The sequence below is a fragment of the Aquarana catesbeiana genome, linkage group LG08 (genome assembly GCF_042186555.1).
Source record: "Aquarana catesbeiana isolate 2022-GZ linkage group LG08, ASM4218655v1, whole genome shotgun sequence".
In the NCBI taxonomy this organism is placed as follows: domain Eukaryota; kingdom Metazoa; phylum Chordata; class Amphibia; order Anura; family Ranidae; genus Aquarana; species Aquarana catesbeiana.
In genome coordinates this window covers 12,391,668-12,419,457 of record NC_133331.1, presented here as the reverse complement: position 1 = coordinate 12,419,457, position 27,790 = coordinate 12,391,668, and the positions used below count along the sequence as shown (strand labels likewise).

General features: G+C 47.1%; 1 protein-coding gene and 1 long non-coding RNA gene across 2 annotated transcripts in view; one reads left to right on the top strand and one right to left on the bottom strand.

Annotated features, from left to right (window-relative positions):
• The window catches only part of ZMAT4 (zinc finger matrin-type 4), a 675,941-nt gene that overhangs the window by 13,129 nt on the left and 635,022 nt on the right, over positions 1-27,790 (bottom strand). The window contains exon 7 of the mRNA XM_073595527.1: positions 26,398-26,528. Within this exon, the coding sequence (XP_073451628.1) occupies positions 26,398-26,528 (131 nt within the window). The remainder of the gene's footprint in view (positions 1-26,397; positions 26,529-27,790) is intronic.
• LOC141105593 (uncharacterized) overlaps positions 1-27,790 on the top strand; it is a 266,085-nt gene that overhangs the window by 184,578 nt on the left and 53,717 nt on the right. The window lies entirely within an intron of this gene.

Below are 27,790 nucleotides of genomic sequence, written 5' to 3'. Positions count from 1 at the left end.
GCACTGGTAGAATGTACATGATGGGCACTGGAGGGCTGCATGTCATGGGCACTGGTAGGCTGTACATGATGGGCACTGGCTTGCTGCATTTCATGGGTACTGGTAGAATGTACATGATGGGCACTGGCAGGGTGCATGTCATGGGCACTGATATGTGAAATGGTGTCACCGGCGCAAAAAATAATAAATAATAATGAAAAAAATATATATTTACAAAGTTGATCTGCTGCAGTTAGAATATCCTATACCTTGTATAGGGCAGAATGTGTTCAAATGGTGTAACTGCACTAATCCAAACAAATACTTATATATTATTACCACTAATACGGTGTGTATACCTTTATATTTTATGTGCCAACCTAACTCTTCAAAGTGCAACGTGACAATAAAAGTGCCACTAATAGGCTGTACATGATGGGCACTGGTAGAATGTACATGATGGGCACTGGTAGAATGTACATGATGGGCACTGGCGGACTGCATGTCATGGGCACAGGCAGGCTGCTGCATCTGATGGGCACTGCCTCTTGTATCACGTCTACAGTCTCTGACCATCTCCTGTATCATGTCCGCTAGAGGTGCACCGAATGGAAATACTATTAGCAGTGTGTTTAAGTAGGAGTTGCAGGCATGACACAAGAGATAGTAAGAGACTGAGGACCTGATACAAGAGATGGTCAGAGACTGAGGACATGATACAAGAGATGGTCAGAGACTGAGGACATGATACAAGAGATGGTCAGAGACTGAGGACCTGATACAAGAGATGATTAGAGACTGAGGACATGACACAAGAGATGGTCAGAGACTGAGGACCTGATACAAGAGATGATTAGAGACTGAGGACATGACACAAGAGATGGTCAGAAATTGCAGACTGCATTTTTCTTGACCCTTCTTGCACTAAAGGTGCCAATAATGGGCAACAATAAATTCATATTCATTTAAATTGATGATATTAATTAAAAAGTCGAATATAATAAAATTATATAAAATTATAAATATTTTTTAAAAATTGTCATTTTCGATATCGGTTTTGGTTTTCGGCCTAGAGCATCTTTCATTTTCGGTTTCGGCATCCAAAATTTCCATTCGGTGTACTCCTAAATTTAACCTAGGATGGTATTGTGCACACAAATGCGTGAACATACATATACATGCAAATTTGCGCAAAACAAACACCTATAATTACGTCCAACAAAGCAGAAGCTCAAACATCAGTACCGTGTGCAATAGGCCTTGTATTCTGGTATTTATGGGTTAGTAGCTTGTAAATAGTTACACATTACTTAGGGGTCTTTTTTATAAAGGTCTTTCACACAACTTTCACGCATTCCAGGTAGGGGGTGCATGTGCCGCCGGCGACCCGGCTGTGCTGTGATTAACCACTTGAGCCCCGGACCATTATGCTGCCTAAGGACCAGAGGTCTTTTTCCAATTTGGCACTGTGTCGCTTTAACTGCTAATTGCGCGGTCATGCAATGCTGTACCCAAACGAAATTTGCGTCCTTTTCTTCCCACAAATAGAGCTTTCTTTTGATGGTATTTGATCACCTCTGCAGTTTTTATTTTTTGCGCTATAAACGGAAAAAGACCGAAAATTTTGAAAAAAAATGATATTTTCTACTTTTTGTTATAAAAAAAAAATCCAATAAACTAAATTTTAGTCATACATTTAGACCAAAATGTATTCGGCCACATGTCTTTGGTAAAAAAAAGTCAATAAGCGTATATTTATTGGTTTGCGCAAAAGTTATAGCACCTACAAACTAGGGTACATTTTCTGTAATTTACACAGCTTTTAGTTTATGACTGCCTATGTCATTTCTTGAGGTGCTAAAATGGCAGGGCAGTACAAACCCCCCCCAAATGACCCCATTTTGGAAAGTAGACACCCCAAGGAAATTGCTGAGAGGCATGTTGAACCCATTGAATATTTATTTTTTTTGCCCCAAGTGATTGAATAATGACAAAAAAAAAAAAAATATTTACAAAAAGTTGTCACTAAATGATATATTGCTCACACAGGCCATGGGCCTATGTGGAATTGCACCCCAAAATACATTCAGCTGCTTCTCCTGAGTATGGGGATACCACATGTGTGGGACTTTTTGGGAGCCTAGCCGCGTACGGGGCCCCGAAAACCAAGCACCGCCTTCAGGATTTCCAAGGGTGTAAATTTTTGATTTCACTCTTCACTGCCTATCACAGTTTCAGAGGCCATGGAATGCCCAGGTGGCACAAAACCCCCCAAAATGACCCCATTTTGGAAAGTAGACACCCCAAGCTATTTGTTGAGAGGCATATTGAGTCCATGGAATATTTTATATTTTGACACAAGTTGCGGGAAAGTGACACTTTTTTTTTTTTTTGCACAAAGTTGTCACTAAATGATATATTGCTCACACAGGGCATGGGCATATGTGGAATTGCACCCCAAAATACATTTAGCTGCTTCTCCTGAGTATGGGGATACCACATGTGTGGGACTTTTTGGGAGCCTAGCCGCGTACGGGGCCCCGAAAACCAAGCACCGCCTTCAGGATTTCCAAGGGTGTAAATTTTTGATTTCACTCTTCACTGCCTATCACAGTTTCAGAGGCCATGGAATGCCCAGGTGGCACAAAACCCCCCAAAATGACCCCATTTTGGAAAGTAGACACCCCAAGCTATTTGTTGAGAGGCATATTGAGTCCATGGAATATTTTATATTTTGACACAAGTTGCGGGAAAGTGACACTTTTTTTTTTTTTTTGCACAAAGTTGTCACTAAATGATATATTGCTCACACAGGGCATGGGCATATGTGGAATTGCACCCCAAAATACATTTAGCTGCTTCTCCTGAGTATGGGGATACCACATGTGTGGGACTTTTTGGGAGCCTAGCCGCATACGGGGCCCCGAAAACCAAGCACCGCCTTCAGGATTTCCAAGGGTGAAAATTTTTGATTTCACTCTTCACTGCCTATCACAGTTTCGGAGGCCATGGAATGCCCAGGTGGCACACAACCCCCCCAAATGACCCCATTTTGGAAAGTAGACACCCCAAGCTATTTGCTGAGAGGCATGGTGAGTATTTTGCAGCTCTCATTTGTTTTTGAAAATGAAGAAAGACAAGAAAAAACTTATTTTTTTTTCTTTTTTCAATTTTCAAAACTTTGTGACAAAAAGTGAGGTCTGCAAAATACTCACTATACCTCTCAGCAAATAGCTTGGGGTGTCTACTTTCCAAAATGGGGTCATTTGGGGGGGTTTTGTGCCACCTGGGCTTTCCATGGCCTCCGAAACTGTGATAGGCAGTGAAGAGTGAAATCAAAAATTCACGCCCTTAGAAAGCCTGAAGACGGTGCTTGGTTTTCGGGGTCCCGTACACGGCTAGGCTCCCAAAAAGTCTCACACATGTGGTATCCCTGTACTCAGGAGAAGCAACAGAATGTATTTTGGGGTGTAATTTCACATATTCCCATGGCATGTTTGAGCAATATATCATTTAGTGACAACTTTGTGCAAAAAAAAAAAAAAATTTGTCTCTTTCCCGCAACTTGTGTCGCAATATAAAATATTCCATGGACTCGACATGCCTCTCAGCAAATAGCTTGGGGTGTCTACTTTCCAAAATGGGGTCATTTGGGGGGGTTTTGAACTGTCCTGGCATTTTATGCACAACATTTAGAAGCTTATGTCACACATCACCCACTCTTCTAACCACTTGAAGACAAAGCCCTTCCTGACACTGATTGTTTACATGAAAAAGTTTTTTTTGTCCCAACACTGTAACTGTCACAAACTGACACCAATACAGTAATCAGAAAAAAAAAAAAAAAAAAAAAAAAACTGCTGGTGTCAGTTTGTGACGGGGGGGGGGGGATCGGGGGGCGATCGGGGGGGGGGGATCAGGGTGTTTTGTGTGCCTGGCATGTTCTACTGTGTGTGTAGTGTTTGTGCACTCACATACCTGTCTTCTCTCCTCGGGCCGGAACGGAAATTACTGAGCCGAGGAGAGATGACATCATTTCCTTTGCTGCTGTTTAGCATACAGCAGCAAAGGAATGTTCTCATTGGCCGGCGGCGATCGCGAGGGGGGGGCCATGAACGGATGGCCTCCCCCTCACCTCCGATCGCCGTGGGAGAAAAGACGACCGCCTCGGGCACCGGGGGGGGGTCCGATCGGACCCCCCACCCGCGGAAGGCAAATCACGTATATGTACGTGATTTTGCCTGTCCGTGCCACCTTGCCGACGTAAATCGGCGTGAGGCGGTCGTCAAGTGGTTAAACACAGTAGATGATGATCAACGGGTCCTGGGCAATGGATGACCGCCGGCACCCGCTGACTGTCGGGAATACACACAGGACAGAGCTCTGCCTATGTAAACAAGGCAGAGGTCTGTCCTGTCAGCAGGGAAGTAATAGATTTTGGATTCCTGCAAAGCAGGGAAAAAAATGTATCCCTTCCCTTATTAAAGTGGTTGTAAACCCGAACAAAAACAAAAAAACAAACCCTGTAAGACAAAGGCATAATGAGCTAGTATGCATCGCATACTAGCTCAGTATGAAATATTTACCTTAGATCGAAGCTGTTGCAGCGGCCCCGCACACTGCTCTGGCTACATGTCTCCTGGAGTTATTTCCGGGTTGGCGGGCTCCGGTGCTGGCTACTGAAGAAATATGGCATGAGTGGCCCATTTCCCCAGTGCACATGCGCTGATGATGTTGGCGCAAGCTTTTATGGTAAATTTAGGAGATATTTACAGTACCTACAGGTAAGCCTTATTATAGGCTTAGCTGTAGGTACAAGTGGTGTAACTAGGTTTACAACCACTTTAAAAGCACCTCACAAAGCAAACCAAAACACTGGCTAGGCACACATTTAACCCTTTGATTGCCCTAGCTGTTTAATCCTATCCCAGCCAGTGTCATTAGTACAGTGCAATTTTTTTAGCACTGATCACTGTATTAGTGTCAATGGTTCCCACAAAGTGTCAGTGTCAATGTCCACCGCAATTTCGCAGTCCCACTATACGTCACTGATCACCGCCATTCAGGGCCGTCTTTAATATTGATTGGGCCCTGGGCAAAGATTTTATTGGGGCCCCCCCAGCTAGACTCAAAATGAGTTTACTGCAGCAGATCAGGCAACGATTGTGATTGGCTGCCAGAGATTACAACACATCATTACAGCTTACAGATTAGTTGCTAGAGGTTACTACACATCATAACCTCTCAGTGCCAATTGCGGGTGTGGCCAAACTGCACTAGCATTGAGGGGTGCACTATGTACAGAGTGCAGGGTCGGGGGGTGCGCTTTGTGCAGAGTGCAGGGGTGAGGTGAGTGCAGAGTGCAGGGGTGAGGTGGGTGCAGAGTGCAGGGGTGAGGTGGGTGCAGGGCTGAGGTGGGTGCAGAGTGCAGGACTGAGGTGGGTGCAGAGTGAGGTGAGTGCAGAGTGCAGGGGTGAGGTGGGTGCAGAGTGAGGTGAGTGCAGAGTGCAGGGGTGAGGTGGGTGCAGATTGCAGGGGTGAGGTGGGTGCAGAGTGCAGGGGTGTGGTGGGTGCAGAGTGCAGGGGTGAGGTGAGTGCAGGACTGAGGTGGGTGCAGAGTGCAGGGCTGAGGTGGGTGCAGAGTGCAAGGCTGAGGTGGGTGCAGAGTGAGGTGAGTGCAGGGGTGAGGTGGGTGCAGAGTGTAGGGGAGTGATGGGTGCAGAGTGCAGGGGTGTGGTGGGTGCATAGTTCAGGGGTGAGGTGGGTGCAGAGTGCAGGGGTGAGGTGGGTGCAGAGTGCAGGAATGAGGTGGGCGCAGAGTGCAGGAGTGAGGTGGGCGCAGGGTGCAGGACTGAGGTGAGTGCAGGATGCAGGACTGAGGTGGGTGCAGAGTGCAGGACTGAGGTGGGTGCAGAATGCAGGACTGAGGTGGGTGCAGAGTGCAGGGGTGAGGTGGGTGCAGAGTGAGGTGTCTACAGAGTGCAGGGGTGAGGTGGATGCAGAGTGCAGGAGTAAGGTGGGTGCAGGGGTGAGGTAGGTGCAGAGTGCAGGGGTGAGGTGGGTGCAGACTGAGGTGGGTGCAGAGTGCAGGACTGAGGTGGGTGCAGAGTGCAGGACTGAGGTGGGTGCAGAGTGAGGTGAGTGCAGAGTGCAGGGGTGAGGTGGGTGCAGATTGCAGGAGTGAGGTGGGTGCAGAGTGAGGTGAGTGCAGAGTGCAGGGGTGAGGTGGGTGCAGATTGCAGGGGTGAGGTGGGTGCAGAGTGCAGGGGTGTGGTGGGTGCAGAGTGCAGGGGTGAGGTGAGTGCAGGACTGAGGTGGGTGCAGAGTGCAGGGCTGAGGTGGGTGCAGAGTGCAAGGCTGAGGTGGGTGCAGAGTGAGGTGAGTGCAGGGGTGAGGTGGGTGCAGAGTGTAGGGGAGTGATGGGTGCAGAGTGCAGGGGTGTGGTGGGTGCATAGTTCAGGGGTGAGGTGGGCGCAGAGTGCAGGGGTGAGGTGGGCGCAGAGTGCAGGGGTGAGGTGGGCGCAGAGTGCAGGGGTGAGGTGAGTGCAGGGGTGAGGTGGGCGCAGGGTGCAGGACTGAGGTGAGCGCAGGATGCAGGACTGAGGTGGGTGCAGGATGCAGGACTGAGGTGGGTGCAGAGTGCAGGACTGAGGTGGGTGCAGAGTGCAGGACTGAGGTGGGTGCAGAATGCAGGACTGAGGTGGGTGCAGAGTGCAGGGGTGAGGTGGGTGCAGAGTGAGGTGTCTACAGAGTGCAGGGGTGAGGTGGATGCAGAGTGCAGGAGTAAGGTGGGTGCAGGGGTGAGGTAGGTGCAGAGTGCAGGGGTGAGGTGGGTGCAGACTGAGGTGGGTGCAGAGTGCAGGACTGAGGTGGGTGCAGAGTGCAGGGGTGAGGTGGGTGCAGAGTGCAGGGGTGAGGTGGGTGCAAAGTGCAGGACTGAGGTGGGTGCAGAGTGCAGGGGTGAGGTGGGTGCAAAGTGCAGGGGTTAGGTGGATGCAGAGTGCATGGGTAAGGTGGGTGAAGAATGCAGGGGTGAGGTGGGTGCAGAGTAAGGTGGGTGCAGAGTGCAGAGTGAGATGAGTGCAGAGTGAGGTGGGTGCAGAATGCAGGGGTGAGGTGGATGCAGAGTTCAGGGGTAAGGTGGGTGCAGAATGCAGGGGTAAGGTGGGTGCAGAGTGAGGTGGGTGCAGAGTGAGGTGAGTGCAGAGTGAGGTGGGTGCAGGAGTGAGGTGGGTGCAGAGTGCAGGGGTGAGGTGGATGCAGAGTGCAGGGGTGAGGTGGATGCAGAGTGCAGGAGTGAGGTGGATGCAGAGTGCAGGAGTGAGGTGGATGCAGAGTGCAGGGGTGAGGTGGGTGCAGAGTGAGGTGGGTGCAGAGTGAGGTGGGTGCAGAGTGAAGAGTGAGGTGGGTACAGAGTGCAGGGGTGAGGTGGATGCAGAGTGTAGGGTGAGGTGGGTGCAGAGTGAGGTGGGTGCAGAGTGAGGTGGGTGCAGAGTGGGGTGGGTGCAGAGTGCAGAGTGAGGTGGATGCAGAGTGCAGGGGTGAGGTGGATGCAGAGTGCAGGGGTGAGGTGGGTGCAGAGTGAGGTAGGTGCAGAGTGAGGTGGGTACAGAGTGCAGGGGTGAGGTGGATGCAGAGTGTAGGGTGAGGTGGGTGCAGAGTGCAGGGGTGAGGTGGGTGCAGGGGTGAGGTGGGTGCAGGGGTGAGGTGGGTGCAGGGGTGAGGTGGGTGCAGGGGTGAGGTGGGTGCAGGGGTGAGGTGGGTGCAGGGGTGAGGTGGGTGCAGGGGTGAGGTGGGTGCAGAGTGAGGTCGGTGCAGAGGTGAGGTGGGTGAAGAGTGATGTGGGTGCAGAATGCAGTGTGAGGTGGGTACATTGTGAGGTGGGTGCAGAGTGCAGTGTGAGGTGGGTGCAGAGTGCAGAGTGAGGTGGGTCCAGAGTGAGGTGGGTCCAGAGTGAGGTGGGTCCAGAGTGAGGTGGGTGCAGAGTGAGGTGGGTGCAGAGTGCACAGTGAGGTGGGTCCAGAGTGAGGTGGGTGCAGAGTGAGGTGGGCGCAGAGTGAGGTGGGCGCAGAGTGAGGTGGGCGCAGAGTGAGGTGGGCGCAGAGTGAGGTGGGCGCAGAGTGAGGTGAGTGCAGTGTTCAGAGTGAGGTGGGTCCAGAGTGAGGTGGGTCCAGAGTGAGGTGGGTCCAGAGTGAGGTGGGTCCAGAGTGCAGAGTGAGGTGGGCGCAGAGTGAGGTGGGCGCAGAGTGAGGTGGGCGCAGAGTGAGGTGGGCGCAGAGTGAGGTGGGCGCAGAGTGAGGTGGGCGCAGAGTGAGGTGGGCGCAGAGTGAGGTGGGCCCAGAGTGAGGTGGGCCCAGAGTGAGGTGGGCGCAGAGTGAGGTGGGTGCAGAGTGAGGTGGGTGCAGAGTGAGGTGGGTGCAGAGTGCACAGTGAGGTGGGTCCAGAGTGAGGTGGGTCCAGAGTGAGGTGGGTCCAGAGTGAGGTGGGTCCAGAGTGAGGTGGGTCCAGAGTGAGGTGGGTGCAGAGTGAGGTGGGTGCAGAGTGAGGTGAGTGCAGTGTTCAGAGTGAGGTGGGTCCAGAGTGAGGTGAGTGCAGTGTTCAGAGTGAGGTGGGTCCAGAGTGAGGTGGGTCCAGAGTGAGGTGGGTCCAGAGTGCAGAGTGAGGTGGGTGCAGAGTGAGGTGGGTGCAGAGTGAGGTGGGTGCAGAGTGAGGTGGGTGCAGAGTGAGGTGGGTGCAGAGTGAGGTGGGTGCAGAGTGAGGTGGGTGCAGAGTGAGGTGGGTGCAGAGTGGGGTGGGTGCAGAGTGCAGAGTGAGGTGGGTGCAGAGTGAGGTGGGTGCAGAGTGCAGAGTGAGGTGGGTGCAGAGTGAGGTGGGTGCAGAGTGAGGTGGGTGCAGAGTGAGGTGGGTGCAGAGTGCAGAGTGAGGTGGGTGCAGAGTGCAGAGTGAGGTGGGTGCAGAGTGAGGTGGGTGCAGAGTGAGGTGGGTGCAGAGTGCAGAGTGAGGTGGGTGCAGAGTGCAGAGTGAGGTGGGTGCAGAGTGCAGAGTGAGGTGGGTGCAGAGTGCAGAGTGAGGTGGGTGCAGAGTGCAGAGTGAGGTGGGTGCAGAGTGAGGTGGGTGCAGAGTGAGGTGGGTGCAGAGTGAGGTGGGTGCAGAGTGAGGTGGGTGCAGAGTGAGGTGGGTGCAGAGTGAGGTGGGTGCAGAGTGAGGTGGGTGCAGAGTGCAGAGTGAGGTGGGTGCAGAGTGAGGTGGGTGCAGAGTGCAGTGGGTGCAGAGTGCAGAGTGAGGTGGGTGCAGAGTGAGGTGGGTGCAGAGTGAGGTGGGTGCAGAGTGAGGTGGGTGCAGAGTGAGGTGGGTGCAGAGTGAGGTGGGTGCAGAGTGCAGAGTGAGGTGGGTGCAGAGTGCAGAGTGAGGTGGGTGCAGAGTGCAGAGTGAGGTGGGTGCAGAGTGAGGTGGGTGCAGAGTGAGGTGGGTGCAGAGTGAGGTGGGTGCAGAGTGCAGAGTGAGGTGGGTGCAGAGTGAGGTGGGTGCAGAGTGCAGTGGGTGCAGAGTGCAGTGGGTGCAGAGTGAGGTGGGTGCAGAGTGAGGTGGGTGCAGAGTGAGGTGGGTGCAGAGTGAGGTGGGTGCAGAGTGAGGTGGGTGCAGAGTGAGGTGGGTGCAGAGTGCAGAGTGAGGTGGGTGCAGAGTGAGGTGGGTGCAGAGTGAGGTGGGTGCAGAGTGAGGTGGGTGCAGAGTGAGGTGGGTGCAGAGTGCAGAGTGAGGTGGGTGCAGAGTGAGGTGGGTGCAGAGTGAGGTGGGTGCAGAGTGCAGAGTGAGGTGGGTGCAGAGTGAGGTGGGTGCAGAGTGAGGTGGGTGCAGAGTGAGGTGGGTGCAGAGTGCAGTGGGTGCAGAGTGCAGAGTGAGGTGGGTGCAGAGTGCAGAAGTGCACAGCTCTCCTCCCACCCAGATTTCAATACAGAGCTCCACTCTCCCTAAGTACAAGGCTGTCCTCCCACAAAGCCCCCATCCCCCATTCCAGTATAGAGGAAAACTCTGTGTACTCACAGCATGTTGTCCTCCGATGTCCGTGGAACCTGCCAGTCCCAGAAACAGCTTCCCCTGTGCAGAGTCCCCGCCCCCTTCCTCCTCTGCTCTCATAGATCGTGTGTGTCCCTGAGGGATGAGAACAGCCGCCGGAAGAGAAGCGCTGTCACTTGGAAATACACAAGCCGTGCTTGTGTATTTCCAAGTGACAGTAGCGAGCAGCCAGCATGCGACCAGCACCGGAGGTGGCCGAACTCCGGCGGGCAGTGTGCAGGGTTTAAGGGACGGGCAGCGCAGGGCCCCCAACAATGACAGGGCCCTGGGCAGATGCCCCTTTTGCCCCGCGGTAAAGACGGCCCTGCCGCCATTACTAAAAAGAAAGAAAAAAATATTCCAGTATATATCCCATAGTTTGTAGACGCTATAACTTTTGCACAAACAAATCAATATACGCTTATTGGTATTTTTTTTTTCCCTAAAAATATGTAGCAGAATACATATTGGCCTAAATTTATGAAGAAATTCGATTTTTAAAAAAAAATAATTATTGGGTATGTTTTATAGCAGAAAGTAGGTCTTTTTAGCAGGTCTTTTTTCGTTTATAGCACAAAAAGTAAAAAACGCAGTGGTGATCAAATACCACCAAAAGAAAGCTCTATTTGTGGGGGGAAAAAAATTACATTTCCTTTCTGAACAGCAATTGTCAGGTAAAATACACAGTGCCGTGTAACAAAAAATGGCCTGGTCATGAAGGGGGGGGGGGGGGGGTAAATCTTCCAGAGGTCAAGTGGTTAATAGGCCTCTAAGTCTGTAGACCTGTACCTGGAGGTTTCTCAACCAAGAATAACCAGGATTCCCCACGGTCAAGATTTCTTATCAAGCTGTGTCCTTCAATGAATCTCTGTCATTCAGAACCTGGCTTTCAATAGCCAGGCCTTCAAAGCCAGCAAAGGTAAAACAGGGTGGAAAATCGGCTCTTGGAACAGAAGATCCATCTGTATATGAAGACGCCAAGGGGTGCCGGCAGCCAGGCGCACTGTCAGTGTACCAGGGCCAACAAGGCCAATTCGGAGCCACAGGAATAAGCAGAATTCTCTACGGTCAAGAATCTTGTCAAAGAATCTCTGTCCTACAGAACCTGGCTTTCAATAGCCAGGCTGGCAAAGCCAGCAGAGATAAAATAGGGTGGAAAATCGGCTCTTAGAACCAAAGATCCATCTGTATATGAAGACGCTAATGGGTGCCGGCAGCCAGGCGCACAGTGGCATTATACCAGGGCCAACAAGGCCGATTCAAAGCCACAGGAATAACCAGAATTTCCTTACGGTTAAGATTCTTGTCAAGCTGTGTCCTTCAATGAATCCCTGTCCTACAGAACCTGGCTTTCAATACCTAGGCCTTAAAAGCCAGCAAAGGTAAAACAGGGTGGAAAGTCGTCTCTTAGAACAGAAGATCCACCTGTATGGTATATGAAGACGCCAAGGGGTTCCAGCAGCCAGGCGCACAGTGGCAGCATACCAGGATCAACGAGGCCCATCTGGAGCCACAAGAATAATCAGAATTCCCCACAGTCAAGATTTTTGCCAAGCTATGTCCTTCAATGAATCCCTGTCCTTCAGAACCTGGCTTTCAATAGCCAGGCCTTCAAAGCCAGCAAAGGTTAAATAGGGTGTCAAGTCAGACCTTGGGACAGAAGATCCATTTGTAGATGAAGATGCCAAGGAGCACCCATGACCAGGTGTACCATTTTAGCATACCAGGGTCAACCAGACCAGTCCAGGGCCATGAGAATGACTGGAATTCCCTAGGGTCAAGATTCTTGCCAGGCTGTGCCCTTCAGTGAATGTAAGAGAAATACCACTTTACCAGAATTTTAACAGCTGCACAGGGAAATCCACTAAAGAAATCCATTAAATTCCATAAGAAATTCCACAGATAAAATAACTTTTTTATTTTTAGGCAGATCTTGTTATAAATAACTAAACTAGCGTTCATTTACATTAATTTACATTTTATTTTGGGCTTTTCCCACTTTCATCTGACATTACTGGAGATGAAATGTGTGCGGAGTGTGGGAAGGTTCCATGTAATAAAATGTTATGTGAGGCTCTAGAAGACAAATGACTATTATATTACCCTGATGTAACGGTAATGACAGCCTTGTAGACAGTAATCTGCTTTATTTTGCTGCTCAAGTCAATTCCAGGAGCTCGTAGTTCCTTGTCACTGTGCCTGACAGTCAGGAGCGATATAAAGCAGGTACATTTACTGCTGTGCTGGTGTATCAGGAGAAAGGTAATGCAGAATATACTTTAAAATAATCAGATCGTAACAGAGATAGGTCTGCCATGAAATGAAGCCACTGGCAAACTCCATTAACTTTAGTTTTTCTTTCCAGACTAAAAAATGAACTAATCTTTATAGATCATTGATGTCTCCAGCTGTGGAGTCTACAGTGAGCTTTACAGTCAATCCTTACCATCCTGTATTCTGCAATTAGCTTTTAGACCAGCCTTTACCAGCCTTTTATACCCCAAAGGAACCCCTTAAATGTTCAGGTTTGAGGAACCCCTGGTAAAACCAATTTATTGGGGGAAACATGCCTGATACATTGGCAGTCAGTAGGAAGAATGCCCCTTACATTGGTGATCAGTGAGAAGAATGTCTCTTACATTGGTGATCAGTGGGAAGAATGTTCCTTACATTGGTGATCAGTGAGAAGAATGTTCCTTACATTGGTGATCAGTGAGAAGAATGTTCCTTACATTGGTGATCAGTGGGAAGAATGTTCCTTACATTGGTGATCAGTGAGAAGAATGCTCCTTACATTGGTGATCAGTGGGAAGAATGTTCCTTACATTGGTGATCAGTGGGAAGAATGTTCCTTACATTGGTGATCAGTGAGAAGAATGCTCCTTACATTGGTGATCAGTGTGAAGAATGTTCCTTACATTGATCAGTGGGAAGAATGTCCCTTACATTGGTGATCAGTGGGAAGAATGTTCCTTACATTGGTGGTCAGTGAGAAGAATGTTCCTTACATTGGCGGTCAGTGGGAAGAATGTTCCTTACATTGGCGATCAGTGGGAAGAATGTTCCTTACATTGGTGATCAGTGGGAAGAATGTTCCTTACATTGGCGGTCAGTGGGAAGAATGTTCCTTACATTGGTGATCAGTGAGAAGAATGTTCCTTACATTGGTGATCAGTGAGAAGAATGTTCCTTACATTGGTGATCAGTGGGAAGAATGTTCCTTACATTGATCAGTGGGAAGAATGTCCCTTACATTGGTGATCAGTGGGAAGAATGTTCCTTACATTGATCAGTGGGAAGAATGTCCCTTACATTGGTGATCAGTGAGAAGAATGTTCCTTACATTGGTGATCAGTGAGAAGAATGTTCCTTACATTGGTGATCAGTGGGAAGAATGTCCCTTACATTGGTGATCAGTGGCAAGAATGTTCCTTACATTGGTGATCAGTGAGAAGAATGTTCCTTACATTGGTGATCAGTGAGAAGAATGTTCCTTACATTGGTGATCAGTGGGAAGAATGTCCCTTACATTGGTGATCAGTGGCAAGAATGTTCCTTACATTGGTGATCAGTGGGAAGAATGTCCCTTACATTGGTGATCAGTGGGAAGAATGTCCCTTACATTGGTGATCAGTGGGAAGAATGTCCCTTACATTGGTGATCAGTGGCAAGAATGTTCCTTACATTGGTGATCAGTGGGAAGAATGTCCCTTACATTGGTGATCAGTGGGAAGAATGTTCCTTACATTGGTGATCAGTGAGAAGAATGTTCCTTACATTGGCGGTCAGTGGGAAGAATGTTCCTTACATTGGTGATCAGTGGGAAGAATGTTCCTTACATTGGTGATCAGTGGGAAGAATGTCCCTTACATTGGTGATCAGTGGGAAGAATGTTCCTTACATTGATCAGTGGGAAGAATGTTCCTTACATTGGTGATCAGTGAGAAGAATGTTCCTTACATTGATCAGTGGGAAGAATGTTCCTTACATTGGTGATCAGTGAGAAGAATGCTCCTTACATTGGTGATCAGTGGGAAGAATGTTCCTTACATTGGTGATCAGTGAGAAGAATGCTCCTTACATTGGCGGTCAGTGGGAAGAATGCCCTTTCCTTTGGTGGTCAGTGGAAAGAATGTCCCTTACATTGGAGGTCAGTGGGAAGAAAAAAAGTATTTTTGTTTTTCTTTCGTTTGTGAATAATCGCACCAACTCTTGTCACTCTCTCACCAAGCTGCTTGGCGATGGTCTTGTAGCCCATTCCAGCCTTGTGTAGGTCTACAATCTTGTCCCTGACTTGGCCATGGTGGAGAGATTGGAATCTGATTGATTGCCTCTGTGGACAGGTGTCTTTTATACAGGTAACAAGCTGAGATAAGGAGCACTCCCTTTAAGAGAGTGCTCCTAATCTCAGCTTGTTTCCTGTATAGAAGACACCTGGGAGCCAGAAATCTTGCTGATAGGGGATCAAATACTTATTTCAGTCATTAAAATGCAAATCAATTTATAACTTTTTTGAAATGTGTTTTTCTGGATATTTTTTTGTTGTTCTGTCTCTCACTGTTAAAATAAATCGACCATTAAATCATATTCAAGAAATAATATCCATGTTTCTTTTATCTGGATAATATTTGTTTAGCCCGGATCTCAGCTTTAGCACAGGGGTTAGACCAATGAATGCAAAATTCAAGATCCACTTAGTTCTTCATATGGCTTCATTCAGGGCACTTCACACTGACAGGAAAGTTTGTCAGCACTAGAGGCAGCCTGATGGTCCTGGGCCCCATCAGGCCTACGGCATGGACATGTCCTCCAGGTAGACAGGAGACCTTTCCAAGGAAAGCAGATGTCTGAACTGACATTTCTCGGAGTACTTAATGCAGCCTGAGCACAGCCAGTAATGTCCTAGGTGCATCCAATGCCACATAAGTACTAATGAGAACTGACATCTGTTTTTCCCCACAGAGATAGATCGTATTTGGAGGATGCGTTTAGACTTTACCTCCACCATTGCTAAGAGTTCCAGGGAATGCTTGGAGCTGGGTAACCATGAATCATTCCTTTTCAGCAAAAAAGAGCTATAAGGTGTGAGGAAGGCTTCAGGCTACATTTGTTAGGTGAAGGGATTGGGTATAAGACCGAGTTATTATTCAGGTTGTACTTTAATTCCCAGGCTTGCTTTTAGGGTGTCTTAACGGTAAGAGTTAAAGGGAACGTACAGAAGAGGTATTGCTGTGTTTGCCTTAAATGACTTTCACACATTTACATGCTTGTTCTTCCATAGTTTTCCATTGTATTTGATTTAGAGATCTGTAGACTAGTCCCTAGAGGGAGCTCAAAGTAGCTTAATGCAATTACTCCACTTCCTGTTAAAAGGGGGACTATACTCACCTGGGAGGCCAGCGCAGAGATCTCCCGAAGCTCCCCGCCCAGAGCTGCCATCTTTGGCTGGATCACCTTTCAGGTAGCAATCACTGGGCATTTTTATTGGCCTGGCCATGATGACGTCACTCCTACGCATGAGCGGGAGTTCATACATCCCAGCATTGACAGCATTATTACAAGTGTTCTATGCATGTATGTGCAGGAAGTCCCATTCATGCCTATTGGGATGCAGCTGCTGGTCCCAGTTTGACAGGTGTGCAGGTGCGAGTGAATGTACCCGAATGCAGACAATGGCGATTCAGGGACACACACCCACACCCGTACGGCTGTCAAATTGGGACCAGTGGCTGTGTCTGTGCATCCGCTGCGTCCCAATAGACAGGAATAGAACTGTCTGCACATAGATTCATGGAACACCTGTGCATCCCGGCCAGGCAAACGCAGCCTTTCGCACAAATTTACACTTAAAGTGGAACTTCACCCCTAAACATTATTACCACTTTATTTATATTTTTTTTGGGGGGGGGGGTGAGCGAGGTTCCTACCTTTTGACAGGTACCCACTATCACCACAAGTTCTTCTCCCCCTTTGCCCACAACCTCTTGGGACGCGTTTCGTCCCACTGGACTTCAACTGGGGTATGGCCCAGTTAAAGTCCAGTGGGACGAAATGCGTAGGGTTTTGCTAGTCTAGCTCTTCACATTGCTTTTATTTTCCTGATCACTTTCTGAACACATCTTATCTGATGTTGGTACTTTTAAATACATTTTTACTCGTTTGACCTACACCATATGGATGCTTTTTTCTTTCCATGGTCCTTATGCTGTTCATTGGAGGTAATTGCTGATCCATATGTTGGACGATTTCTACCATCTACATTTTGGGGCGATTTCCATCAGAGCTCCAATCGCATCTTCCGGTGCAAGCGGTCTAGTGTCCGTCTTTGGAGTCTACCTATTCGGTATTTTCTGCCTGACTGACCCACTGCTGCTGGCATGTGTGTGTCCACATCATCCGGTAAGAGTATTTATCTCCCTAATTGGGCTGAGGACGCACTATCCCGGGTGATCCAATTGTGGCTTTTCAGGTTTCTTCATACACCTTTCCCTCTGCACTGGGCCTCTTGTTTGGATCCCTCCTCCCTGAGTGGACTGTTCTAGTATATTGTGACATTAACACATCACTATATGAACTTTATTCACCATTCAATTATTTGGAGTTGTATCACTACATGAACTCTATTCACCATATTATTATTTGTATTTGCTGTTTGGTCGTTCAGCGACTTTTTTGCACTTGGCACTTTAATCTAGGAATGTGGTTTAATTATTGCATAATATGATTTATTTTGCACATGATTTATATGCCAATATTTTGTTTTAGCGCTACACCATGTGTTACTATCTATTTTTTTCTAGTGACTGAAGATCCCCTTTAAAGGAGAAGTACTGAGAAAGCTCGTTTGGCTGTACTTCTCCTCCTATGGATCACAGGAGTGCAGATCGTTCTGACCTCCTGTGACCCATTTTCAGCAGACAGCGGGCTGAAGCTGATCCAGGCTCAGGCAAGAGTGCGGCAATGAAGTCAGGATCTGCCCACATGACTGGACTGACACCCGGATCGGCCTCCCAGCGAGCCGGTCACTTTCGCCCCCTCCACAGCCCAGCGCTCCAGTGAGTGCAAAGCAGAGAGCCCGTGAGTGACAGTCAGCAACTCTCTGCTCAGGGAGCTGTGAGAACCGAGCGATCGGACGTGTTCGATCGCATGGTTCTCAGTGTTAGAGGCGCTGGGGGACCGATGCAACATACACCTAGGTGTAAGTATGATTCTTCTTTTAAGTATGCCCATGTGAAGGAGGCCTAAAACTGTTTTCCTAAAGTTCTTTTTTTTTTTTTTTTTTACTTCATGTAACCCCCAACTGCGCAGATGCCCCCTGGGAAGGCAACATCACCATTGCCTTCAGGGAAATCTTGTACCCAAACTTCAAGATCTCACAAGTATTGTCATACTGTGAATGCGCAAAATGAAGCGCTTAATGTCATACGCCTTATCTACACCGTACGAAATAAAAGAAAAAAAAAACTTCCCGAGATCCCACAAAATCCAGCAGATGCATGTAATGTTGTAAGGTACATAATGTCATGTGCTTCAACTTGCATATGCAGTATGATAGAATTGTGTTGTAAAATTTCAAAATGGCGGCACAGGGGCCCAGGCAGCACAGAAGCAGAACAAAAAACTGCTAAAAATGAAAAAGTTTCTTCCATTTACATATTATTGAAGGTTTAATGGGGCGGAGGTCCTCCTTAAGATGCCAGTCTGTTTACAATCCTTGGTTTGAATTTTATTGGTGGCCTGTTGGACAGTTCTGTGCACTAGAACACATTCATTATGCCAGATTTTCAAAATGATCAATGACTGGTGGGTACAACGTTTATACAAAGCATGTTGTACCCTGTGTGCCCGGTGACGACTGTGACGGTTTGAGAGGATGAAGCCTCTGCTGGGATTGCAGGTGGTTTGGGTATCTTACATAGATTTCCTTTTTAGGGGCTCTATTGGAAGCTGTACCAGGCACTCCCCTGGGATGAGTTACTGGGGCAGAACATGCAGGCAGGTTCACCTCTTCCTCATAGCTTTGTAAACTCCCAGGAAATTATGAATTAATGTCTGGTTAAGGTCTGGATTCATTTACTTAGCCTGCCTTCCATGCCAGACCTATAGAATTAGCTCCACACGAGTGGCAGGATAACCTTCACAAAGTGGAGTATCAACACAACCCTGGCATCACTGAGACTCGCCAGCGAATTTATTTCAAGGAACGAACCCTCTGCATCTGATAAAGAGGGTTTGTCTCTTGAAACACGTTAGCTAGCGAGTCTCAGTGATGCCAGTGTTGTGTTGATACTCCACTTTGTGAAGGTTACCCTGCCACTTGGGTCTGGTCTATAATTCTGTATTACTGTAGCCTTTGGCTATTGTGAGTATGCGAGTCCAATAAAGTTGTATCTGGTAATTCACTTTTTCACTAGGCCTTTGTGCCATTTTGTTCTATTTGTATGTCTGTTTTCAAGATTTCCCGGTCTCAAGAGGGCCGCCCTGGTGCAGCCTACCAAGGGTGTGAGCAGAAGTGATATTTGAACAGCCTATACTACAGCCCTGATGGTCCTTACTAAATACAAAACCTTGATTTTTTGGAGTTCTAGCTGCTCTGTACAAATGCAGCTGGTATTGCACAACCTCTGACTGCACTGTACTTTCTCCTGGCTGCACTGCACTTACCTGTGAGATATAGTAAATCACCCCACACCAACTATCCTGGCTCTACTCAGACTCTGATCCAGGCTCTGTTTGGTAGACCCCCAGCCTAGCTGGGACCTCAATGTCTTCAAAGGGCTCCTCTGTCTTCCCCTTTGCCTGTTTCTCTCTCTCTCTCTGCTACAGGGGCAGAGCCCCCAGCACAGTGGTCCTCTCTAGAAGGCTAGACCCTGGAATTCTGCTAGTCCTCACAATATTTATGGTCGATTCCGCCACCTTCTGGGCACGCCTCCCCAGGGATTGGCTGGAGTTCCATAAATATTGAGGCTGCCTGTCCTGCTCTCCTTCCCACTATACTTCCAAATCTCTGGAAGAAAGGGGGAAGTAGCAGAACAGCAGCCTGTGAGACACTGAACAGCCCCAAGCATTCAACCCCTGTTCCATTTTTTATAGAGGAATTAACTAAATTAGAAGCCTACTCTGAACTAGGAGAGTGCTACAGATCAATAGTAAGATACGGTACGGATAACCAGAGGTTTAACTAAATACCTCCATGCTTTCTGGGGCTTCCGGAGTTGCTCTGGAAGTCGGTGCAGGCAACACTGCATGTCCACTGTACAACTTTATGAGCAGATGACTTAAAGCGATTGTAAAGTTGTTTTTTTTTGTGTTTTTTTTTTCAATTAAAATAACTAACATTTTATACAGTACTTGCCTGCTCTGTGTAATGGTTTTGCACAGAGCAGCCAGGATCCTCCTCATCCTGGGTCCCTGGCTGGAGCTCCTGGCCCTTCCCTCCTGTTGAGTACCCCCACAGCAAGCGGCTTCCTATGGGTGGCACCAGAGCCGAGCTGCAGCTCCTTGTATCCATTCAGACATGGAGCTGCTGCAGGCCCCGCCCCCTCTCTCCTGATTGGCTGAGTTTGACAGCAGCAGGAGCCAATGGCGCTGCTGCTGTGTCTCAGTCAATCAGGAGGGAGAGTCCCGGATGGCAAAGACACTTATGGACCACGCTGCACAGAGATGGGGCTCAGGTAAGTATGAGGGCGGCTGCTGCACACAGAAGGCTTTTTATCTTAATGCATAGAATGCACCTTCTGCCTTTACAACTCTTTTACATTTTACCACGGCAGGTCGGCACGATCCTTGCGAGCCGTCGTAGCTGTACGTCGGCTCGTAGGCTCTGGATATCAGGCGCGCGCGTGCCGGCTGCACTGTGGGGGGGGCGATGCTCGTGGCCGACAGTCGCGATGACCACCGGCCACGAGCGATCACGGGCACGAGAGGCAGAACACGGAAGTGTGTGTGTAAACAAATCCCTGTTCTGTTCTGTAAGGAGAGACAGATCATGTGTTCCTAATAGCTAGGAACCACAATCTGTCATTTCCTCTAGGTCAGTCCCCTCCCCCTACAGTTAGAAACACACACAGAGAACACAGTTAACCCCTTGATCACCCCCCTAGTGTTAACCCCTTCCCTGCCAGTGACATTTTTACAGTAATCAGTGCATTTTTATAACAGTGATCGCTGTATAAACGTGAATGGTCTCAAAAATGTGTCAAAAGTGTCTGACATAATGTCGCAGTCCTGATAAAAATCACAGATCGCCATTACTAGTAAAAAAAAAATAATAATAATAAAAATGCCGTAAATCTATCCCCTATTTTGTAGACTCTATAACTTTTGCGCAAACCAATCAATATACGCTTATTGCGATTTTTTTTTTTTTTTTTTTTTTACCAAAAATATGTAGAATAACACATATCGGCCTAAACTGAGGAAAAAAATTGCTTTAAAAAAAAAAAAAAAAAAATGGGGATATTTATTATAGAAAAAAGTACAAAATATTGTGTTTTTTTTCTAAATTGTCGCTCTTTTTTTGTTTATAGCACAAAAAATAAAAACCTCAGAGGTGATCAAATGCCACCAAAAGAAAGCTCTATTCGTGGGGAAAAAAAGAATGTCATTTTTGTTTGTGTGCAACTTCGCAGGACCGCGCACTTGTCAGCTAAATCAACGCAATTTACTAAAGGCCAGGGCTTTTTTTCTCAGAATAGTTGCAGGAACTCAACCATGTCCGCCACACACACATACCTGCGAAATGGCATGAAATAGTAGCTCTTCCCTCTGCATACAACCCCTCCATCCACTGCCCTCATCTTCTCCCCCCTTCTTAAAAGCTGCACTACCTGTCATATTTCTTACCTTTGTTGCAGTATTAAGCTGAAGCACCTATCCGGCTGTAGTACCTCCCAGCATAATATACTATACTACAATACTATACTATACTACAGTCAAGGGCAAGGGAGATCATGCAGTAGGAGCATCAACAACTGGTCACCAGGGAAAAAATGGAGACCACAGAGGGTGCGGCCTACCATGCACCCTCTCCTGCCCATGACTGCACTGAACCCTGGGCACCTGTTCTGTATCTCCCTTGTCCCTGACCAGCACTCAGTGGGATCTGCGCAGGAGATCTGACCTGTGGGAGCTACTGGGAGATAAGCTATCACTTGTAAAAGCAGAAGCTGGACTTCAGTGCTACCAAGTGATAGTGGTGAGCAGAAGATCTGAGCCAGAGGTGGTGGAACTGAGTTCCCCCCTAGTTCCTGCTGAAAAAAAAGCCCTGCTAAAGGCAAATAAACTGTGCACTTTGCAAAGTGCAGTTGCTCCAGAGTTTAGTAAATTAGGTAATGCTTCACTTTGCAAAGAATACCCAATCATGTGCAAGGAAAAAAAAAAAACAGCATTTTTGCTTGCACATGATTGGATGATGAAAGTCAGCAGAGCTTCTGCTCATTTACTAAGCTCTGGAGCAACTGTAAAGTGCACAGTCTATTTGCCTTTAGTAAATCAACCTCCAATGTATTCAGGGTACAGGTGCACTTTTAATCCAAACCCTGTAAGCAATTTTTAACTATAGGGAAATCTCATACAAAAAAAAACTTAATACTGGCACAATGATGGATGAAAGGCTTTATTAGGTGATTCGATCGGGAGCCATTCTATACCCTGCTGGGCAAAAATATATTGGAGATTTCAGATGAAACCATTAATAAAACATATTTGTTATAAATGATTTAGAAATAGATTTTTGTATCTGGCATCCAGAAAAAAAAACAGTTTTGTATCAGTATCTCGCAGACCGCTCCTTACCATGCTACATAAATGAATATTCATTTCTCCAGACCGACTCTTAAGTACTCAGTTCATTTAGAAAAGGGCAGAATGGAGAAGGCGATCAATTGTCTGGATGTGCGTCATAGGCTTGGATGAGAACTATGGTGGGAACGATTGATGTGTTTTAGTCGTATAATAAATCTGATTTAATCAAGATGATGCAACCTGAACAGTTATGATGTATTTACTCATTTATCTAGGTTCTCCTATTCCCCGCTCCCTTCCAACTGATTGCATTACAAAAAAACATCAAAATGCCTTGTTTACTTGCCCTAATCCACAATCATGTGACACTCCAGACCTAAAATTCAGCTTGCATGATACTGACACCTCGTACTGGCTGTCCTGCATTGAGGTCCTCTCAAAATCCACAGAAGGAGTCTGCGAGGGGACGGTTAGCGGCCAACCCTGACTTATCTACAGCATTGGACTACCTGTCCCATGAACCCAGAAATGGTGGCACTGAGAGGCCGGAACTGTGGGCTTAGGAGAGTATATCTTGGTTCGGATTTCAGAAAAAAAAGGTAGGATAGGTTGGGGGGGGGTAATATTTGCCTAGAGATCAGCTTTAAAGTGTACTAAACCCCCCTATGGTCTTCAGCCAAGGAAGCTGCCATCTTTGCCTCTGTTTAATCTACAACTGCCATGGTGCTGCACATGTGATCAGTTATGACACCAGCCATTGGATGGTTTGACAGTTTGGTTGAGAGCTCAGCCAATGGGAGTGTTACATTTCCAGGCACGTGCCGTAAAAATAAAAAACTGTTTTATGGATGGGTTTACTTCCGCTTTAACTATACTGATACCCTAAAAACATTAACCCCATTACAATCGCCCAACACATACACTATTTTACCAAAAGTATTGGGACGCCTGCCTTTACACGCACATGAACGTTAATGGCATCCCAGTCTTAGTCCGTAGGGTTCAATATTGAGTTGGCCCACCCTTTGCAGCTATAACAGCTTCAACTCTTCTGGGAAGGCCGTCCACAAGGTTTAGGAGTGTGTCTATGGGAATGTTTGACCATTCTTCCAGAAGAGCATTTGTGAGGTCAGGTACTGATGTTGGCCGAGAAAGGCTTGAAAGTCTCCGCTCTAATTCATCCCAAAAGTGTTCTATGGGGTTGAGGTCAGGACTCTGTGCAGGCCAGTCAAGTTCCTCCACCCCAAACTCCCTCATCCATCTCTTTTTGGACCTTGCTTTGTGCACTGGTCCAAATCATTTGGTGGAGGGGGGATTATGGTGTGGGGGTTGTTTATCAGGGGTTGGGTTTGGCCCTTTAGTTCCAGTGAAGGGAACTCTTAAAGCGTCAGCATACCAAGAAATTGTGGACAATTTCATGCTCCCAACTTTGTGGGAAGAGTTTGGGGATGGCCCTTTCCTGTTCCAACATGACTGTGCACCAGTGCACAAAGCAAGGTCCATAAAGACATGGATTGGAGTTTGGGGTGGAGGAAGTTGACTGGCCTGTACAGAGTCCTGACCTCAACCTGATAAAACACCTTTGGGATGAATTAGAGCAGAGACTGCGAGCCAGGTTTTCTTGGCCAACATCAGTGCCTGACCTCACAAATTGGGCATCCCAATATTTTTGACAATATAGGGTATGTACAAATACACAACAAAGAATTTCCAGAGCACTATGGGTAATCTAAAGAGACAACATAGCAGTAGCTGCCTGCCTTAAGGGCTCTTTCTATCTGTTATACACCTCACAGGAAGCCATCTGGCAAGGGACAAGTCATTGGTGTGTGTGTGTGTATGCAACTTTCAGGCTGAGCAATTCAAATATGTAGAGAATAATTTCTTTGTCAACAGATGGTATTGGTAAGGTGACTAAGGAAAACATATCGAAAGCAGCCTTAAGCTCCATCTGCTGATGGCTGGATAGAAGATTATAAATACTCAAATTTATTATTTTTTTCTATTTACCTGACCTAAAGTACAAATATTACAATTTTTTTTAGTCCTGCCTATAATAAGGAAAATATATATAGATAAATACACACTACACATGAAAGTATGGAGGAGTTAAGAGCCTGGCTTTTCATCTGAGCTGTCGCCTATCCCTGACTTCTCAATGGGGCTGATTTACTAAAACTGGAGAGTGCAGAATCTGGTACAGCGGTGCATGGTAGCCAGTCAACTTCTAACTTCATCTTGTTCATTTAATCTTTGACAAAAAAAAAAAACATGGAAGCTGATTGGTTTCTATGCACAGCTGCACCAGATTTTGCACTCTCCAGTCTTAGTAAATCAAACCCAATGTCTTTGTATTTCCCTCTAGCTCAAGTGTTCTCCACAGAAATATACAGGATACTGACTTGGGCTGGAGACAACAGCAGGTTGGCTGGAAAGCTTGGCTTAGCCTGCTACAGCTGAGCTGGGAGCGGCAGATAGACTCCGCAGAGGACCCAGGGACCGCATTGGAATGGCAGTGGTGGATCAAACCGTGATGCACGTCAACATAAATTAAGAAATGCAATTCGGTGACAGTTCCCTTTTCACCTGTTCAAAAGGCGTGGCGGTTTTTCTATCAAATCTGACTACACTGCCAAAATGAATGAAGAGAATGCCAGTGATAACAACATTCCTGGCATGACTGGCCAGTGTGGGGTGGATGCTGCAATGGAAAATTGAACATTGAAGTCCTTTGTGGTGGTTGGGAGGATTACATATGAAGAATGTAACAAAAGTAATGCAAAAGGTACACAACTTTATTATTAAATTTCAGAGATCAGTCAAATTTCACGTGTTGGTAGAGTAACTCTTCTTATTTTTTATTGCAGGTAAAAAATGGATTCCTAGCAGAAGCAATGTGTCGTCACTGAGTTCTTGATGAAGGAGGGGTGCAGGCTGTTCTACATCCAGAGAAGGTTACAGAATGTTTATGGAGATGACACCATTGACCAGAGTCACCAATGACAAGACATTGGTGTCATCTCTGTAAACATTCTGTAACCTTCTGTGGATGTCAGACAGCCTTCACCCCTCCTTCATCAAGAACTCAATGATGGCACGTTGCTTCTGCTTGGAATCCATTATTTACCTGCAATGAAAACAAAGAAGTAGTAGATGAATTACTATAGAGGAAGAGTTACTCTACCAACGTATGAAATTTGAACAACCCATGTAAGTTAACAAAATAATGATGCTTACTTTTGCTTTCTTTTTGGTACAGCCCTTGCAGAATTGGCAGTGTACTTGTAAATGAAGTGTAGATGAACCTTCATTAAGTTCATAACATCATGAGCCACCAGTGCTGCAAGGTCATACAGGGCCTCTTGGGCAAAGAGAAATTTCGTAATTGGTCCATAGTATAGGACAATGTCTCTGTTCCTTCACTATTGGGTCTGGCACTTTCGATAACCATATAGTGTTTCCGTACATCCAGAATCACAATAGTACAATGTGTATATTAAGGGCCTCTTTGGCAAGCAGAAATTTTGTAACTGGTCCAAATGTTCGGTGCCAGTGAGTCTCATGCACTATGGCCCAAGTTTAGTATAGATGAATCTTCATTAATTCATAACAGCAAGAGCCACCAATGCTGCAAGGTCATACAGGGGCTTCTGTCAGGACTGAGATCTGAACCCACAACCTCTGCTCTATCTGACAGTAGCTGTCCTTGCTGAGCCAACTGAGATGCTGGACAGCATCCTATTTGAACCTTTAGATAATCTTGCCTTGTACCTTGTTTCTTGTGAACCTTGAATTCCTTGCTCCTCCCATGAACTTCCTATGTAAGTCATGCCTTTGCACTTCCTGTTTACCAGATTATTGTGCTCTCTCAAGGTAATATCTTACTCCTTGGCGTATCTGCAGCTGTCCTTATCTCCACTATCACTTGTTACCGACCTCTGGCTTGTTTCCCAACTACGTTTCCGCTTGATCACCCCCTGCTGGGGTGATCCTGAGGACAACGACCTGGTACTAACATGCAGCAAAACAACGACCTGGTACTAACATGCAGCACATGTAACAGTGTGTTCAGCTGTCCTTAATTCCACTATCATTTGTTACCGACCTTTGGCTTGTTTCTCAACTACTTATCTGCTTAATCACCTCCTGCTGGGGTGATCCTGAGGGCCACGACCTGGTACTAACATGCAGCAAAACCCATCTCCACCATCAGCTCTGGTGAACACCAGTTAGTGCTTAGACTCTGCACCTCGGGTGAGCCTGCATCATCCACCCGGGTGACCTGCTTGTATACCTATCCTGCTGGTCGTTGTGATAGCTACTGGTATCCCAGCCTGACCCCTGATCTGTGACAGCTTCTTTACCAAGGAGAAATTTTGTAACTGATCCCTAGTATAGGACAATTTCCCTGCTTCCTCCCTGTGGGGACTGGCACTTTCTATAACCATAGTGTGCTTTTGTACATCCAGAGTCACAATATGTATACTGGCTGGAGATCCTTGGAATCGGATGTGCTTATCACAGGACTCATTTATTATAATAATAGTCGCTGTAGTCAAATTACGACTGCATTTCTCAGCAAGAAGAAAAAGCCAACACAACACAATGGATTCCATTTACCCTCTTTAACCAGCTGCTTCTGGATGTCGTTCCCGGTGTAGAAGTTGCTTCTTGGCTCCGTTTGTGCGTCAGGGGAATTCTGGAGATTTCCTTGCCCATTTAACTTGCTTCCGTCTGAGTTATTGTTAGCACTAAAATGACAGAGAAAAAGAATATTGTTATTTCTGATGTGAAAACAGATTACATAATCGAGGAACAGAGTTCTGTAATAACAGCACACAGAGAAATATCCGCTGTGTAGTATTGGGATATATCATTCTGACTGGTGGAGTTCGAATTGTAAAGAAAGCCGCGAGTTCCCGGTAATTACATGTTTTTTCAGTAGCAGTGTGTTCAAGTGAAAATGGTAATTCCATCTTATGTCAAACGAATCAATAACTAGACTTAAAGATATATATACACATTGCATGAGAATCACTGGCACCAAACATTACGAAGTGCTGGACACGGAATGACATTTTTATTCTTGCATTAATGTGGCAGTATGCTATATTGCCACTCTCACTTAGCTAATCTGTTCTCAATTTCCAGCTAAAACGTAAGATCCCTCAACCGTAGAGCTTCATGAATACAAATTAATGTGTATTTTTAGAAAATAATTTGTTCACAAACAGCAGAATTTCATATCAGCGATCACCTGGGAATGAATATGCTGACTACGTGCTTTAAATTATACATATGACAAAACCATCCCAATGTCTCGTTAGCAGAGGCACGCTGTCCGTACAAAGGAAAGTGACTCTTACATAATGTATGGTGGAATTGAGGGGCCATCCCCCGTGGTGGAATGGAGGGGCCACCCCGCGCGGTGGAGTCGAGGGGCCACCCCGCGCGGTGGAGTCGAGGGGCCACCCCGCGCGGTGGAGTCGAGGGGCCTTCTCGTTGCATTTGAAGAACATATGGGTTCAGCAGAGAACCTGCGATTCGATTTGGAAGGATTTGTCTAGCTTGTTTTTAGTCTAACTTAGGGGTCTTCAAACATTTTAGTACTAGGGCCACATTGTATATTTTACAGGTATTCAAGCGGCCATTGATGATTCCTCGATCCACACAAACGAGGTGGATGGAGGAATCATCTATAGCCATTTTACATCCATGTGTGCCCCTCAGAGTACACCTTGCATCCATGAGTGCCCATCAGAGTACCCCTTACATCCATGAGTGCCCATCAGAGTACCCCTTACATCCATGTGTGCCCATCAGAGTCCCCTCTTGCATCCGTGTGTCCAGCATAGTCCCCCCTTGCGTTCACGTGTGTCCAGAAGAGTCCTCCCTTGCGTTCACGTGTGTCCAGAAGAGTCCTCCCTTGCGTTCACGTGTGTCCAGAAGAGTCCTCCCTTACATCCACATGTGTCAAGCAGAGTCCCCCCTTACCCTTCAGGTGGCAGAACAG